Source organism: Siphateles boraxobius, unplaced genomic scaffold (assembly GCF_051911475.1).
Source record: "Siphateles boraxobius isolate OS27281-9 unplaced genomic scaffold, OSU_SipBor_1 139, whole genome shotgun sequence".
Lineage (NCBI taxonomy): Eukaryota > Metazoa > Chordata > Actinopteri > Cypriniformes > Leuciscidae > Siphateles > Siphateles boraxobius.
Genome location: NW_027508743.1, coordinates 253,681 through 272,075, shown reverse-complemented (window position 1 = coordinate 272,075; position 18,395 = coordinate 253,681). Strand labels below are relative to the sequence as shown.

The 18,395-nt window shown below is 43.3% G+C and overlaps 1 protein-coding gene across 2 annotated transcripts in view; it reads right to left on the bottom strand.

Moving 5' to 3' along the window:
- The window catches only part of LOC143738142 (NACHT, LRR and PYD domains-containing protein 3), a 56,659-nt gene that overhangs the window by 24,445 nt on the left and 13,819 nt on the right, over nt 1–18,395 (bottom strand). For both annotated transcript variants that reach the window (XM_077230110.1, XM_077230111.1), the window contains exons 9-10: nt 17,287–17,460; nt 6,037–6,210 (exon numbers count right to left, since the gene is read on the bottom strand). In XM_077230110.1, the coding sequence (XP_077086225.1) occupies nt 6,037–6,210; nt 17,287–17,460 (348 nt within the window). The remainder of the gene's footprint in view (nt 1–6,036; nt 6,211–17,286; nt 17,461–18,395) is intronic.

Sequence of the window (18,395 nt, the reverse complement as noted above, 5' to 3'; positions counted from 1 at the left end):
CAGATCAGATAAGCAGGATTGAGTACTGCAAAATCCTCAACACATCTGAATATGAATAACGTTCCAGAAAAAAAGTACTGAAAAACTTCCGTAAGATATTAATAGGGTAATATTGTACATGTTAATTATTCTTTGTATATTTATATTTTTTACTGACTTAACTGCAGATTTCCTATATCCACCCTTTTCCTAACGAGCCTACTGTGTTTTAGATATTGGAGGCACTTCCAGTTTTTGGAAGTGCCTCCGGTTGAATTCCACTGTAGTTGAAGAATTTATGCAGCTGATATGGAGTTAACTATCTTCAAATATTTGATTAGCATAATCTGTCATGATAATCTATAAATTGCTCTTTTGGGAACAGTTGTAAGATGCCTGCAGAGTGACATGCTATTGAATTTGTGTTGCATGCTGTTTTGCAATACATTTGAAAATACGACAACTTGAGCAGACTCCCAAATGTGCTCTACTACAACTACTCTTCCTCTTCTCATGGACTCACCCCCTTTGTTGCATGTTCTCGGGGGCGGGGTTTATGTCCCTATCAGTTGTTTGTTGAAGTCCTTAAAAAACTACTTCTTTTAAAGCAAATATCTCCCTTTACTTTGAACTTTGAGAGTTGTAACTTTGCAGATGTTGTTTATGCTCAAACAGCAACATTACACACTAACTAAAGTTAGAAAATGTTATTCATGAATCAACCATTTCATGCTTTTACACTTTTAAATGTCTAATTTAATGCTTTAATGCTTTTAAGTGTCCTTTTAATGTTTGAAGGGTGAGGAGAATAATGTCATCTCATTGTGCCCAGTTTTTGAAAAGCTTATTATTTATATTACGTTCATTTAGCAAACCTTTTGCTGATTGTTTACTTTACAGTTTAAAGGAAGTTACTCCATAAATCGAGCAAATGATCATGGGGCGTAGGAAAAGGTGGATAGCCGTGTTATCTTATATTACTTCTCAATTATTAAGATAAATTCCTGTGAGATCATTTCATTGCACCGTGAGTTTGATTCTGTCATATTTCCACCTCATTTTGTGTATCCTGTGAGTTAATGTCCTAAATGTAGAGGTGAAGACAGGCGAACGAAACGTCAACGTTTAGTTAGTGATTTCCTTTCTGAATATTAACAGGGCTTGACATTAACTTTTTGAGGCACTTGTCCTTCGGACAAGTAAATTTATGTTTCACTTGTCCATGCACAAAAGTCACTTGTCCGGGTAAAGATTTATAATTTTATCTAGGGCTGCACGATTTGGGGACAATGTAATATTCCTATTATTGAGATCAATATTGCGGTTGTGATATGCAATTGCGATATAATAAACAAATGGTTTCATGAGTCAACTTGTTTGGTTCTAAACCAAATGCACACACAGATTAGTGATAATTCTGAAATTAGCAATAACAACTAAATGATTGATAACACCTATAATGATCAATAAGCCATTGATGTTTGGATAAAAATGAACTGTCTAACAGGTAGGACATATACAGAAATTGAATAAAGTTATCAAACAGTCTGCGCAGCATAAATTATAAATTATATATAGACTACTCCTTATTAAAGCTACACAAGTTATTTAGTCAAGAGCAGTGAGTAATTTTCTCTGTTCCCTTTGTTCTTTCATTAACTTTACTGACAGAACACTTTATTGGTAGCTGGCCCTTTAAGAGCAGCCGCTGTGGACAGAGACGCGGATCTCACACGCGCCTCATTCTCTCACGAGTCACAACTCTTTATGTCCATCATAAGACTGCTCTTGTGTTATGAAGATACTCGACAAATGACATTTTGGCTTAATTGTGTGTGTTGATGTTCGTTCAAGCGCGAAAGAGAACTGTATTCTGGCGCGCGGTCTGTGCATGCGCATCATACTGGTGCGCGTCTTTCTGCGAGTCACATTCAGGACATTCACAGGCCATTCACATTCAGGACATGTCTTCGTTTCAAATCTGTAAAATTAAATCTGTAAAATAGACGTAACGAGTGGCACATAACGTGAAGTAACATGGCATTTTATTTTGTTTGAAATTTAACTTGTCCGGTCGGACAACTAATTTTCTCTTCTACTTGTCCTACAAAAAATCCACTTGTCCCGGACAAGCGGACAAGCCTTAATGTCGAGCCCTGTATTAATGAGCTTTTTTAAGGGTAAACACAGCACTGATCTAGGCCTGCAGTAACTAGGTTAAACACTCCTGATTTATTTGATCAGCAGCCATGTAACAGGATAATGTACAGTTGGTCTACAATTTTCCACATTAGTTTGCAAATGATACACAAATCCATTTTTTCAGATAAGACAGTGATGATGGACAGGGGCTTTTCCTCGTCTCTGAAAGCCATTAACCATCTGGAACTGAGGAACCATGTTCAACAGAAAACTCATGTGATGGATTTTTTAATGAATAAAATTGTAAACTGTATATCAAACTAATCATGACTGTAACATCTAACATTCTAACACTCTGAAACACGATGTACTAAGACATTCTGTTGGCTTAAATGTATGTGTGCCCTTTAACGAAAACTTGTGACTTTGAGTGTGTGTGTGTGTGTGTGTGTGTGTGTGTGTGTGTGTGTGTGTGTGTGTGTGTGTGTGTGTGTGTGTGTGTGTGTGTGTAGATTCAGAGTAAAATTATTTACGTGTCTTAGAGGAAGGGCATTAAAGTAGATTGTGTTGCGGGACCTTTGTGCATTCTCCTTTCTACAACCAACTCAGCTTTACTTTCACAGTTCAGTTCTTCCTGAACACGGGTGAAGATGCGTCTGTTAACCGTGAGCGTCTCTGTTCTGCTGGTGCTGTTCTTTTCATGCACCACGTCTAAAGTTGTTGACACATTCAGTAAATGTGATTACTTTTTTAAAAGAATGTCTCCGGTTATGTGTGTTTGATGGTGTGTGTTTGTATCACAAACACACATGATGTGTGTTTGTGTCTCCGTGTTTGATGGTGGGATTCTCAATGGAATTTGTCTGAGATCCTCCGGCCTTGCTTCTACTTGGGAGATGCTCTGGAGAACTGCTCTGGGATCTCCTGGCCGTGATTAAAGGGGTGGTAAAACGCATTTTTTCGAAGGCTTGATTGTGTTTGTGGGGTGCACTGTAACATGTGTTCATGCTTCGTTTTTTAAAAATTGCATTATTTTTCATATATTTTACCTTTATTCTACACTAGTCTGCCCCTCCTTGTAAAAACGGTCCGATGGTTTCCTGGTTCTATGAAGCCAGTCCCTCAAAACTACGCAATGGGCTCAGATTGGTTAGCTGGCCCAGTGTGTTGTGATTCGCTAACCGTCTAGTGCACATTTTCCGGAAACGTCACACCCCTTACCTTTAACGATAGTTTGTGCTTTGGTGTATTATAAACAATGGCGTCAATAAAACCAATCGGACCCGGGGAAACGTTAGTGAAGATGATCGAGCAGAACCTGTTCAAGAACGGCTGTTAAACGACGTTTCAGAAAGGTTTTTTTTTTTTTGTTCTCTCATTACTTTGGATACGCTGTTATTTAACTGTACTAATTATTATAGAATTACAAAAAAATAAGCTTCATAAACAAGAATTTCATGTAATCGTTCTAACAATTTATACTACAGTCCTCAAAGGGATTTTTTTGAGTAAAGACTGCGGATCTATAGTGATCGTTTCTGACTGTATGCCACCGTTACTTTTGTATTTTTAGAACGATTGTAGACAAATATCTGTCGACAGAACTATTAACCCAAAACGAACACTAAACATTGGCTTTACTACAGTAGCCAAATCAAACACAGAACCATGTTTAGCATGCCTGTAGATAAACAAGCCTGTAGATAAACATAAAAGCTCTAATCAAAGAATAATTTACACTAATTCCAAGTTCGCTGTTGAGATTAAAAAAAAGTTTGTAACGTTAGGTGTTTGTCAGATAACGTTAAGTATTAAAGAGAATTTAACAAACCAGCAGAGCCAAACAGCGTTGTCATTTGTTTACTTCCTCGCTACAACGTACAATTAACAATACAAACTACAGGAAAACACATCGACGAAAAATAAATCATACTTACAGGTTGTGGCCCGTATACAAAAGCTTCTGTTTTTAAAGTTGTAACTGCTCCATCTTTCAGAACAAGCCGATGTGCGAATCCTGCATTGAACTCGCCACGATTGTGGAAGCTTTCCTCCGTAAAATTTTCAGCACAGAGAGCGAGATTTGGGTCATAATTATGAGGGACCGAGTTAAAAATAAATTTTAACCATTGATCCTTAACTCCCTCGTCCCTAGGAAGGCTGAACAAAGTGGACCTGCCACCGGGATGAAAATAACAGCAGCGTTTCGACGGCATTGCAACAACTCATCTCCAAAACAGCAATATAAAATGGCCTCGCCCCACTTATTAAGTATTCTCGGAGGGGTTTATGTAAATAATGGGGTTTACTGACGTCAGCAACCCTGGAGGAATGTCGTGTAGTCCAAAACCGACTGTTTGCTGTAGTCCTTAGAAATTGAATTTTTTAAAAGCAAATATCTCCCTTTGCTTTGAACTTTGAGCTCTATAACTTTGCAGATGTCTTTTATGCTCAAACAGCAACATCTCACACTAGCTAAAGTTAGAAAAGTGAAATCGTGTTTTACCACCCCTTTAAAGCATTTAAAGACATTTGCTGAAGTCTGTCTGTTGATTATTTCTGCAGCAAGTTAGTTAGTTACGGACAAGTTATTTAACAAAACACTAGAGACCTTACTACCAAGTGATAGAGTGGAGCGAGTTAGGAACACTAGAGACCTTATTCCCAAGTGATAGTGTTCAATAAGGGGCGAGACGCCGTTCGACTCTTTGTGAGACTCTTAAGGGGGTCGCACCCCGGACGAGAAGCGGAGCGTCTAGGACAACTCGAGGTATCGCACACCGGACGCGCACTTCATCAGTTTACAGCCAGCAATATTGTTATGTTTAAGGACATTACGGAATTAAGATAATGTCTGTAAATGGTAAATGGACTGCATTTATATAGCGCTTTCACAGACCGAATGGCCACCAAAGCGCTTTACATATTTGCCTCACATTCACCCATCACATTCACCCATTCATACACACATTCATACACCGACGGCGGTGTCAGCTATGCAAGGCGCCACCCAGCTCGTCGGGAGCAGTTGGGGTTAGGTGTCTTGCTCATGGACACCTCGACACTTGGTCAGGTGGAACCGGGTATTGAACCACCAACCTTTCGGTTTGTAGACAACCTACATGAACCACTGAGCCACTGCCGCCCCTGTACTATGTAATGATTGTACTGTACAATTAAATACAATCGTTGCTAAGTCTGCAGTCTGAACACACTTTACCTCAGAGCGTCCGTTAACTGAATGAATTGAGAATCTCATCTGAAAATCCGATAACATCAGCAATTTTCATTCAAGCAGCTGATTTCTGTAAATGAATGTAAAACTAAATGTATATTGCAGCACAGGGTGAAGTCAGTATATACATTAACGACGATATGAGAGAAATAAATGTAAATTTAATATAAAACTATGTAAATGGCGCTGTGTGGCGCAGCAGGATTTTGAACAAGGTCCTGAGCCGTAGCTGGGCGCCGCGGACAGACGCCAAATGGCGCCGCCGGTGTGTGTACACTCATAGAGAATAATATGTTCGAATTTTAAAGACATGGCGCTGCGCGTCAACCCGCGCTTTCAGAGGTAACTCAACTGAGTATGATATTTTCAGGTGTCAAGGAAAACCGGTTCAACCTAAGTCAGAAGCGTAGGGCAAAAATCTACGACACTCACAAACCACACGTGTTTGCAAAACACCTTACAAGCTTCACAACATCTCTAAGAAATAAAGAGACTCACCTGTATTGTGTGAAAAATATTTTTGTAAAAGGTATTTGTCTTTCCTTTTTACACTCGGTACATGTGGATAAAACTCTACAGATAATCCTACATCCCTGTCAGAACTGATACAACTATAAACTATTTGAGAATATTTCATTGTGAGTATCAGTGAGTGTGTGACTCTCAGAGAGATGATTTACCTCAGTGTCTCCAGTTTACAGTGAGGATCTTTCAGTACATCAGAGAGCAGATTCACTCCTGATGCTTCTAGATTATTTCCAGACAGTCTCAGTTCTCTCAGGTGTGAGGGGTTTGATCTCAGAGCTGAAGCCAGAGCAGCACAACCTTCATCTGTCACACCACAATTACTCAACCTGTAGAGAACAATAAAGTGTAAATAATAAAGAGTAAATAATCCTTATCCATCAGTTTGACTGAACGAGCTGTGAAATTTCAATAATGATCTATTTTCAGATGTCAAGAGAAAAATGTGACGTGGTATGACAAGAAAATCTGTGGCAACGGCTCTTTTCAGTCTCTGCATTCTTTTCCTCCGTCTTATTAATGTTGGGGTTGGGGGTTGGGGGGGTTGGGGGTTGGGTTGTTGGGGGGGGGGGGGGTTGTATTAACAGTCTGAAAAAGACAATATATATTGCGCATTTGTGATCTGCTCTCCTGAATTACTTTAAGATATATCCCAAAAATATATTTTTTGCAAAAATGCATTAAGAATCTATTGTTTTTCTCTCCAAATCCTTGCGTCTCTTTCCAGGTTTGTTTTCACACGGATGCTTTAAAATTTTATTGTCTCGCCCTTTTCACTTCTAATCTGTATTAGCAGTATTATCTAGTATTTTTTTAAGCAGGTAAATACAATATTCTTATGTCAAATGACAGAAACCACTTTGAAATAGTATCACTCATTGTTAATGTCATGAGCATTAGTTTCACTGTGTTTTGGTTAGGTTCTGTTCTGTTCGCCTATGTTCCCCATCCTATCCTTGTTGACTTTTATGGTTAACGATTATGCCTTCATTTGTTTCCATAGTTACCCATCAGTTTCAGCTTAGTCTAATTTGGCTTTTGTGACGATCGGGAGCTGTAGTGCCCTCGAGAGCCTCTGGAGGACACTCTCTCTTTATGTTATGTTTCATTATGGACTCATTATGTTTTATTATGTTCAGCTGTGTTTCATTATTGGTTATTGAGTTCCTGATTTAAGCCCTGTGTTTCTGCCCTGTCTTTGTGAGTTGTTATATGTTTCAGGATTAACGTGAGTGTGGGTCGTTCCCTGTGTAAAGTTTTCTTGTTCCACGTTCTGAGTCTCTGTTTGAGTTTATAGTTTGTTTAAATAAAGCGTGTACACTGCGTTTGGATCCAGCCTCATATCTGCCTTCACCGCATCGCGTTACAGAACAACTCACCATGAAATGGATCCAGCAGTTGTCAGCAACCGGGCTCTGGGAGAATACCTGTCGACGTTATTGCAAGAGGGCCAGTCCGTCCAAAGGTACGCGAAGGATTTTCTGTCCATTTGCCATCTGGGAGCGCTAGATGAGATCCAGCTCATGGACCTGTTTTGGAACGGGCTGGATTATAAGATCGCTCGATGGATGCCTAGGGATCTTACTGAATGGACTCTTGACCGGTATATTGCTCAGGCTTGCTCCTTGGATGATCTCTTCTCGATTACGGGCTTGTTCTACTCGACACCTCCTGGGCTCTCGTCGCCTCTCGTTAGCCCAACCGAGGCCGCGCTTCACGTGAGCCCCGACGAGCATGCATTTCACGTGAGCCCCGACGAGCATGCATTTCACGTGAGCCCCGACGAGCATGCATTTCAAGTGAGCCCCGACGAGCCCGCGCCTCATGTGAGTCAAGTGCATCGTCCAGTGACTCAAGTGCATCGTCCAGTGAATCAAGTGAACCGAATCCCGAGTCGAGCAAACCGAATCCCGAGTCGAGCGAGTCAAGTGAGTCTACTGAGTCAAGTGAGTCTACTGAGTCAAGTGAGTTTACTGAGTCAAGTCCAGTGAAGCGCTGTCGCAGAAGGAGGACTTGCTCGGCTCATCAGGCTCCAGTGGGCGTTCCCAGGCGCCTCGCCCTGCCGGCCCCGCCTCTGCGCCTCGCCCTGCCTGCGCCCTTCAAGCTCCGGGAGGCCTTTCCTGAACCCGTGGATTTCCCCAAGTATTTTTTTGGGGGGGGCCAAGGGTCCGGTGAAGTGACCATGAAGGCTGCGCCGCCATGGTCGCCTGCAGGGACCTCACCAACCTGGCCTTCGTCTCATCCTGCTCCGCCCTGGCCTTCGTCTCATCCTGCTCCGCCCTGGTCTTCGCCTCGTCCTGCTCCGCCCTGGCCTTCGCCTCGTCCTGCTCCGCCCTGGCCTTCGCCTCGTCCTGCTCCGCCCTGGCCTTCGCCTCGTCCTGCTCCGCCCTGGCCTTCGCCTCGTCCTGCTCCGCCCTGGCCTTCGCCTCGTCCTGCTCCGCCCTGGCCTTCGCCTCGTCCTGCTCCGCCCTGGCCTTCGCCTCGTCCTGCTCCGCCCTGGCCTTCGCCTCGTCCTGCTCCGCCCTGGCCTTCGCCTCGTCCTGCTCCGCCCTGGCCTTCGCCTCGTCCTGCTCCGCCCTGGTCTCCGTCTGAGTCTGCTCCGTCCTGGTACCCTTCCAAGTGTGTTCCACCCTGGTTGCCTTCCAAGTGTGCTTCCCCATGGTCTCTTGCCCTGCTATGGTCTCCAGGCCCCAGGTCTCTCCATGGGCCTGACCTCCTGCCTCTCCATGGGCCTGGCCCTCCATCCCAGCCCCCGTTGACCTCCCCCCGGAGCTCTTAGGAGCGTCTGGAAGCCGCTCCTTAGAGGGGGGGTTATGTGACAATCGGCAGCTGTAGTGCCCTCGAGAGCCTCTGGAGGACACTCTCTCTTTCTGTTATGTTTCATTATGGACTCATTATGTTTTATTATGTTCAGCTGTGTTTCATTATTGGTTATTGAGTTCCTGATTTAAGCCCTGTGTTTCTGCCCTGTCTTTGTGAGTTGTTATATGTTTCAGGATTAACGTGAGTGTGGGTCGTTCCCAGTGTAAAGTTTTCTTGTTCCACGTTCTGAGTCTCTGTTAGTTTGTTTAAATAAAGCGTGTACACTGCGTTTGGATCCAGCCTCATATCTGCCTTCACCGCATCGCGTTACAGCTTTCTTTGTTTTAACCCTGTATTTGGGTCGATGATATAATGTGCATATTTTTTTGTCCAAGTACATTTTTTCGTTTTAATTTAATTTGATAAATTCATGACATAAATCACATCATTCTATAAAACCTATTTAGTTTCAATTAAATTTAGTACATTTAAATAATAAATATTATTTTACGTTTTGTTATCTTAAACCTCCAGAATGTCAGGTTGTGCAACTATCCGAACTAACGAACAGACTTAAGAAAACTATTTAAAATTGTGTCTTAATAATAAAAAATGTAAAACAAAATACTATGTTATAATTTTTTATTTGAAACCTTTTATGTAAACAAATTTGATAAATATCAGTAGTTTTAAAACATTTGTCCAACAATTTGTATATTCTCAAATGTCAGGGTGACACAACTGTAAGGATGGCTCTTTTTATTATGAATTGACAAGATAATAACAGTAAAGATGATAATACATCATCCAGAGGAGCGCGCCTGATCCTTGTGGCAGAGTGAAAATATTTGTAGATCTCTCTCAAATACTGGTAAAATCTAATTTTCTAGTTTCAAGTATGGGTAGATTGGTACACTTTCCATGTCAGGTTGTACAACAACAGCATTATATATATATATACACACACAAACTAATTAGTTGTACCGTCTGACATATAAAAAAAGTTAAAAAAAATGTATTTAAACACTTTGAAATGTTATTTAACAACTCAAACTTTGACTCAAAAATATGTATTACATCAGTTTATAAAATATTTTTATTTGGAAGCTTTATTTGTCAATAACAGATCTATCAGTTATCGTTTTTGCTTATGCTCTCTTGTGTGTTTATTTTGATTTTTTAATAAAGACTGTTCATTTTGGATACTCCTTTGTTTCATTGTGCAATTTATTCTGCCACGTTACAGTTTCAGTTACAGTTACTGAACATTTTTGATTAAGGCAACGTGTTACATAATACAGACACATACTGTAACTACGGTGATATTTAACATCCGTATTATTGCTGCGGAAATAATCAAGCTTTTGGGTTATTCACAGTTTGTTGTAGTAATTTGTTAATGCTTTTACACTTTTTAATGTCCTTGTAATGTTCGATGGTTGAAGGGTGAGGAGAATAATGTCATCTCATTGTGCCCAGTTTTTGAAAATGCTTAATATTTATATTGCGTTCATAGAGCGAACCTTTTGCTGATTGTTTACAGTTTAAAGGAAGTTACTCCCATAATTTGAGCGAAGGGTCATGGGGCGTAGTGAAAGTTTATATGTATTTTCAGTTAACTATAGTCAGATGCATTTACATTGTTACTGTGCCTCAGATGTAATCAACTCTATCGGTGTCTGTAAAGGTGCGAACCAAATGGCCCATACAGATGTACGGCCTATAGAAACTGAATGGCCCATTAAGGTGTATGGCCCACAGAAACTGATTGGTGTGAATGACAAAGAAACAGCATTGCTCAGAGTAGATTAGCAGGTTAGATCAATCTCCTGTGGTGGGTCCTAACCAGTTTCTATTGTTTGTAGCCCATATGTCTTCATGTATAAAGTTCTGTCTCACAAACAGAACTTTGGGTTAAGATTGTTGAAGGGTGACATGCTAACATCGCTGCTGAAGAACTGTGCTACACTACTACCTTCAATAAATTCTTCTCCCCACAAGAACTCTGGTCAAGCTTACTTATTTTATGTATTGGAGGAATCTAATACATTGGCGAGCCACCCAAACCACTGCTCGTCCAAATACAGCAAAATCTAACAGTAGGAAACGGCGAATAGCTGTGCTAGGGTTATCTTATATTACTTCTCAATTATTAATCCTCAATTATTAAAACTATTTATCCACTAGCTGCCTGTCCCCTGAACACACTGTAAAAAACGGCAAACTGGGCTAACCCACACCACGAAACATAACAAACTGTTTCAGCCAATAACCGACAAGAAGGATTTGGGGGAGGGGTTTGGGGGGTTAGTGTACGGATGAGGAGGAGGGAGGGTCTAGCTAGCCTCCGTTTTGTTTGACAATACTTTAAACTTCCACAAGAAGTGACGTCCTATTGGGGCAGTCATGGCCTAAAGGTAACAGAGTTGGACTGGTGACCCAAAGGTTGCTGGTTCGTTTCCAGTACCGGCAGGAATATGACTGAGGTGTCCTTGAGCAAGGCACCTAACCCCCAATCGCTCCCCGGGTGCCACTCAAGGCTGCCCGCTGCTCCGGGTGTGTGTATCCACGTTTGCAGTGTGTGTGTGTGTGTTCACTGCTCACTACTCTGCTCCTAATGTGTATGCACTTACTTGGATGGGTTAAATGCAGAGGTCAAATTCCAAGTATGGGTTACCAAACCTGGCCGTCACCGTCACTTTCACTTTCACTTTCACGTCACCCGACATAACTTAAGAGCACCTTTAAAATAAATTCCTATGAGATGATTTAATTACACTGTGAGTTTGATTCTGTCATATTTCCACCTCATTTTGTGTATCCTGTGAGTTAATGTCCTAAATGTAGAGGTGAAGACAGGTGAACGAAACGCCACCAATTAGTGATTTCCTTTCTGAATATTAATGAGCTTTTTTAAGGGTACAGCTCTGATCTGGGCCTGCAGAAACTATGTAACAAGGATAATGTACAGTTGGTCTACACTAGGGTTGGGTGTCGTTTGAATTTTAATGATTCCGATTTGATTCTGCTTATTGATTGCTAATTTCAATTAATATATAAGGTAAAAAAAAACAACTAAGAAATAATTCACATTCATTCCAAAAAACAGGCTAAAGAACACTTTGGTTTAAAATCCTAAACGTATGGTTTAAAAATACCATTAAAACAACTAGCCTAACTAAGATAAATGTCAAGCATTATTAAAGACAAGTAAACTCTCGAGTGATTTAAAAAGACAAGTAATTTAAAAAGAACATACAAAATTAGCAATCACAAAATTAAATACAACTGAACAAATATATAATTAAAATACTTTTCCACATTAGTTTGCAAATGATACACAACTCTATTTTTCAGATGAGACAGTGATGATGGACAGAGAACGTCCTGGTTGCGTATGCAACCCACCGTTCCCTGAAGGAGGGAACGGAAGACGTAGTCGACGGTCGACTGAATGGGGATCATGCCAGGGAGCCTGTCATCTTCGAGTACTATTGAACGAGCCAATGGAATTGGCGTGCGTGATTTGCATCACACACTCCGCCCCCACGGCGCGGGTATAAATACGGAAGTGGATGCACGCACTAGTTGCTTTTCGCTGAGGAGCCGAGCGTAACCCGGGTCAGTGGTGGTCCAGCGGTAGTGGCAAGGGGACTACGTTCTCCATTCCCTCCTTCAGGGAACGATGGGTTGCATGCGCAACCAGGACGTTCCCTTTCAGTCGATAACGTCAGACGTAGTCGACGGTCGACTGAATGGGGATAACCTTTGAAAACGCCACTAAAGCTGCCACCTTCCAGTGCCTAGACAAAAGCCTCCTGATGCCCCCGCAATTTTAAGGTGGGGAAGGACAGGGCATAGGCCAGGGAGGTCACTGCTGTTCCTACAGGACCACTGGGAAAGCGTTCCCCGTACAATGGAAGGAAGGGACGCTGCGGAAGCCACATCCTACCCAGAGGGAGGTAATGTGGAGAATACACATATGAACTGGGCAGATGACCAGGCAGTATAACATACGGAATGTCACTGGGGTGGCTCCAGCCTAAAACGGGGGGAGACTTACTGGACAGTGACGGCAGAGGAACTCTGCCGAGGGAAGAAACGGGCTCACCGTGGGGAGCCGTATCGTGGAAGAATACACATATGGGATCACCGTAGGGACCGCAAAATATGGACCCAGCCTAACACAGGTTTCACACAAGTTACGAGTGATAGGCCTGACACCAGACGTTCCGCACGTCCGGCGTCGGAGGGGTATGGAGGAACTCAACAGGGTTCGCCTTAAGGGAACTCACCCGTGGGCCACTTTGCCTGGAACAGCCTTCCCTCTCTGCTGATTCCTAACAGATAAAAGCTGGTCTGAGGTCTAAGGCTGCGTTCTGTACACGTCTAACCGGTAAGAAGCAGACGGACAGAGAAGCCAGGGCTGGGTCTGCAGTGGGCACGTGAGAAGGCGGAGACCGGGTCCTCGAACGCGCCATGCTGCCTGCTGGCGACCAAGGGAAAGCTGAGGGGTGTAAGGCTATCACGCTCGCCAACTGGTCCTCTTGGGACCCAGGAATAGAGAAATTGCTCTTTTTCTGAAAATGTGGGTACCGCTGACTCCGTTTTTACAGGAGTCAGCGGCGGAACAAACACACACCACGAAAAACTCCAGCCGGCCCTCCAACCGGTCAGAGGGAGTGGATCGGTTACCACTCCAAGAGCAAGATCTCCATCCCTGGGGGGCCCGTCCAAGTTCAGCGTTTTTGCTGTCGCTTACCACCTGGCTTGGCAGCGCCTGGAGCGAGCTGGGCGCCCCTTCAGCGGCCGGCTCCACGCCGGGACCTGGGTGTAGGCTTCTGCGATGGACCAGCGGGAGCTGAGGCGGCCGCGGGCAGACGCCCTCGGCGACGAGCAGGCGGAGGATCTGACCTCGGCGGGCGGGTGAAGGCAGCAGCATCCCGCCAGGGCAGGATGTGTCGGATAGCCTCCGTCTGCTTCTGGGCTGTAGAGAACTGCTGGGCAAAATTCTCCACAGCGTCGCCGAATAACCCAACCTGGGAAATGGGAGAGTCCAGGAACCGAACCTTGTCCACTTCTTTCATATCGGCCAGGTTGAGCCAGAGATGGCACTCCTGGACCACAAGTGTGGACATCGCCGAACCGACTGCGCGAGCTGCAACCTTCGTGGCCCGGAGGGCGAGGTCAGTTGCGGTGCGGAGCTCACCCATGAGCTCACGGTCCGGGCTACCCTCGTGCATGTTCATGAGTGCCTGGGCCTGGTGGACCTGGAGCAACGCCATGGCATACAGAGAGGAAGCGGCTTGCCCACAAGCTTTGTAAGCCTTGCCCGTAAGAGCAGACGAGGACTTACAGGCTTTAGAAAGGCCTCCAGGATGCAGAGGCAGCCGGACACAGCTGCATCGCGACAGAGCGCTCCATTGGAGGGATAGCCTCATAACCCTTCACCGCTCCCCTGTTAAGGGTAGTGAGGGGGGACTTAGGCTACTTAGGCGGTTTCTGGCAGAGAAAGGTGCCATCCATGCCCTCGTAAGATCCTCATGCACTTCAGGAAAGAAAGGCACCAGGGCGGCGGGCGGACAACCAGCACGGCCCGCCCCGATAAACCAATCATCCAACCGAGACGGCTCGGGACACGGTGGAGGGTTCCACACGAGCCCTACCGCCTCGAAGGCCTTTTTCAGCATAGCTGACATCTCTGGATCTGGCTCGGACAACACTGGTCTCCCAGGAGGAGGTAGCGCAGCCGAGTCGTCATCTCCAGAGTTCCGCTCCCCTTCCGATGCTGCGATAGACATACTGTCCCCTGGAGGGGCCCCAAATGAAACGACTGGTCAGTCCACTACAGAGGGACCAGCAGGTTCACTGGGGAGCTCCACCGGTTGCGTTGCGAAAGAGGAGTGAGGTATCCACGGGGCGTGGCTGGGCGGATTACCCCTCACTGTGATCCTCAGATCACCCAGCTTGGACGGCACCCCAGTCTTTCTATGGGAAGGTAACCCAGAAGAAGAACAAGGGCGGGGCCCAGAGGCGGGGACTGCACCAACACTTTTGGCAAAGGCGAGTCTAGATCTCAACACCGAGATGGCCATGTTCCCGCAATGGGAACATGAGTCATCCACAAAAGCTGCCTCAGCATGCTGTAAGCCCAAACATATATGACACAGCTTTCGTGACCGTCAGAAGGGGACAGCGCCATACCGCACCCAGAAACCCACGGATGGAATGGCATCTTGAAAAAGACATACTCACACCGTATTGCTCTTTTAGGAAATGGGACCCTCACCAGTGCCGGAGCACACAGGGAATGACCGGGGCAAACACTGAAATAGTCTTTCAACTAAAACAGTGAAGCACTCACTTCTCGCCCTCTAACCAACCGTCAACACACAAAAAAACAGAGAAATTTGATGCTGTTAAAACAGCGAGAGCTGAGAAGCTTGGGATCACCACTGCACCACGCTGTAGAACACCAACACTGTGAGGTCTTCCCGCAAGAACACCGACACACTCAGGGACGTGCGGTCAGGGTAGGCAGGGTAGGCAGTGCCTCACCGAAGGAAATGTTGACATTACATTTATTAATTCCAAGAACTTTATTAATTCACCACATTATTAATTGCATTTATTTTATTCCAAATATAAATTTTTGTCACAAAAATTTTCAGGAAAACACATATAATATACTCCTTTTGTCATTGTTTTCTCCTAAAAATCATTGTTTCATGAAGAAAATTCAAGGCCATGGCCATTGAGGCAGAGGTTAGCACTGCCTCTTTGGTCCATAGAACGTAGTTTACGTAGATTTGCGCATGCGCAGTCAGTTCTCATGCTGTCTTGAATTATCAACATTGAGGCAGAGACCGAGCTTACTTCATGTCACGTGATCCACTCGCTCTCACACACTCCGCGCTTCCCGCTACTTAGCATCTAGCGGCGCCTAGCGTTGGAAGCGTCCTATGAAGAAAAAGAGCTGTGGTCGCTAACGGGAAAGTCCATGCGTCTATCCCTCTGGAAGATGTCAATTACTTTGTTGTAAAAGTCCTCTTTGTTGGGTGTATTTCTCAATTTCATGAGTCTCTCCTTTTCAATGGAAATAAGAGCCAAGGAGAAAAGTCTGTTCTGCTCCATTCACGTCAGAGGCGCCCGCGCCATTGGATGTGCAGTTGCCGCAGCACAGCCTATGAGCGAGCCATACGCTCACTGTGCTAACGTTAGCTGTGCAGCTGCAAATGCGTTTTACATATAGGCTTCAGTAAATCGAGGAAAAGGAGTTTCGTCTACAAATAAAAGTAAGCACCCCCTTTAAAACGTAAATTATTGATTTATTTATTATTTTTAAAACCCTTGTATTGGCTATATTGGCTATAATGTGTGTTGTCTGATGGTGGGCTATAGATGTGCTGTGCGCTGACACCAAAATGCTCTCTCTTCTATACCCTGGTGCGCCGTCACCTCTGCCACATTTGTACGGTAGGTCTATCTGTGCGATTATGGTGCATTTCGTAAGGGTTAAAATGCTGTTTTGTAGTTCTCTTTTTTAATCCTGGTGCGCCGTCGCCAGACGCTCATTGTGTGTCGGTGTGTGCGCCTAGCGCAGTTTGTAGGAGCGAATAAGCTGTTTTTGTACTTTAAAGCTGTACTGTTCACACAATGTTTTCTGACTGTAGCCTATTCAAATCCTGGTGCGCCGTCACCAGAGTGACCAGACCAATAGTGTGTGTGTGGCTGTCTGTGCGCGTTTGCGCATTTTGAAGGAGTGACTAGGCTGCTTGTCGGTTCGCTGACCACGCGCCGCCTCCCTCTCTTACTGTGTCCTGCACAAAACATTTGTTTGTTGTATAAGTCATAAGATAGATGTGTCCATTAATTTGATTTGATTGTGCATTAGCCTCACATATGGCTGACTTTGCTGTATGCAGGCAGCGATGTGATGATTAACTTGGGTTGCTACATTAACTGAATGAATAAATATGCCACATTGATAGGTCACAGCCTACCCATGACAAGATTTCACCGCACGTTACTGGACACACTCGCTCGTTGAATACAACAGCACTCTTCAGAGACATCAGAAACGATCGGCTCCAAAGCGAAAGGCAACTAGTGCGTGCATCCACTTCGCTATTTATACCCGCGCCGCGGGGGCGGAGTGTGTGATGCAAATCACGCACGCCAATTCCATTGGCTTGTTCAATAGTACTCGAAGATGACAGGCTCCCAGGCGTGATCCCCAATCAGTCGACCGTCGACTACGTCTGACGTTATCGACTGAAAGGGAAATGCTATTCAGCCATATCTAGACTCCTCGTCTCTGAAGGCCAATAACCATCTGGAACTGAGGAACCATGTTCAACAGAAAACTCACAAACTACATGTCTTTGCAAAACACCTTACAAGCTTCACAACATCTCTAAGAAATTGTGTGTGTCAGGCATTTTTGTAAAAGTTATTTGTCTTTCCTTTTAACACTCGATACATATGGATAAAACTCTACAGATGATCCTACATCCCTGTCAGAACTGATACAACTATAAACTATTTGAGAATATTTCATTGTGAGTATCAGTGAGTGTGTGACTCTCAGAGAGATGATTTACCTCAGTGTCTCCAGTTTACAGTGAGGATCTTTCAGTCCATCAGAGAGCAGATTCACTCCTGATGTTCCTAGATTATTTAATGACAGATTGAGTTCTCTCAGGTGTGAGGGGTTTGATCTCAGAGCTGAAGCCAGAGCAGCACAACCTTCATCTGTCACGCCACAATTACTCAACCTGTAGAGATAAAAAAAAAAATGAACATGATGAACTAACACTAGTTTAAAATAAATTAAAAAAATGTGAAAAATACAAATGTAAATAATTTGTAATCTTATTAAAAGTTTATGAATGACTAACTGAAATTAAATATTGTAGCCTAATACGTTACATTCTTAAAGTGAAGTTAATTCATTTATTGTCAACTACTGGCGTATAGGCCTACAGAAACAGTCATATTTAATTAAAGCTTTACCGGCATGATTGTCAGGCATTTAGAATATTTAAAACATATATATGGTACTTCAAGTAGGCCTATTAAAATGGATAATACAGAATGTTAATTGTGTAAAGAGATTAATGAAATGAAGCAGGAACTTATATAAAAATATAAAAATATTAACTAGAAAAACCAATACAGATGAGTCAATGAGTTTAAAACACTTTGGGAAAAGACGAATTATGTTTGTTTTTTTAGTGTACAGTACCCGTTTAAAGTTTGGAAACATTAAAAAAATGTTTATGTTTTTAAAAGAAGCCTCTTCTGCTCATCAAAGCTGCATTACTTGATCAAAAATATAGTAAAAACAGTAATACTGTGAAAAATTACCATTTAAAATAATTTTCCTGTGATTAAAGCTGAATTTTCAGCATCATTACTCAAGTCTTCAGTGTCACATGATCCTTCAGAAATCATTCTAATATGATGATTTGATGTTCAAGAAACATTTCTGATTATTATCAATGTTCAAAACAGTTGTGCTGCTTCATATTTGTTTAGAAATGGTGGCACTTTTTTCAGGATTCTGTGATGAACAGAAAGTTCAATGAACAGCATTTATTTGCATTTATTAAATGTATTAAACAATTTATTTAAAGAAGGTTGTAGGCTTACCTAACCCGTTGTTAAATAGAAATCTTTTATAAAATTATAAATGTCTTAACTGTCACTT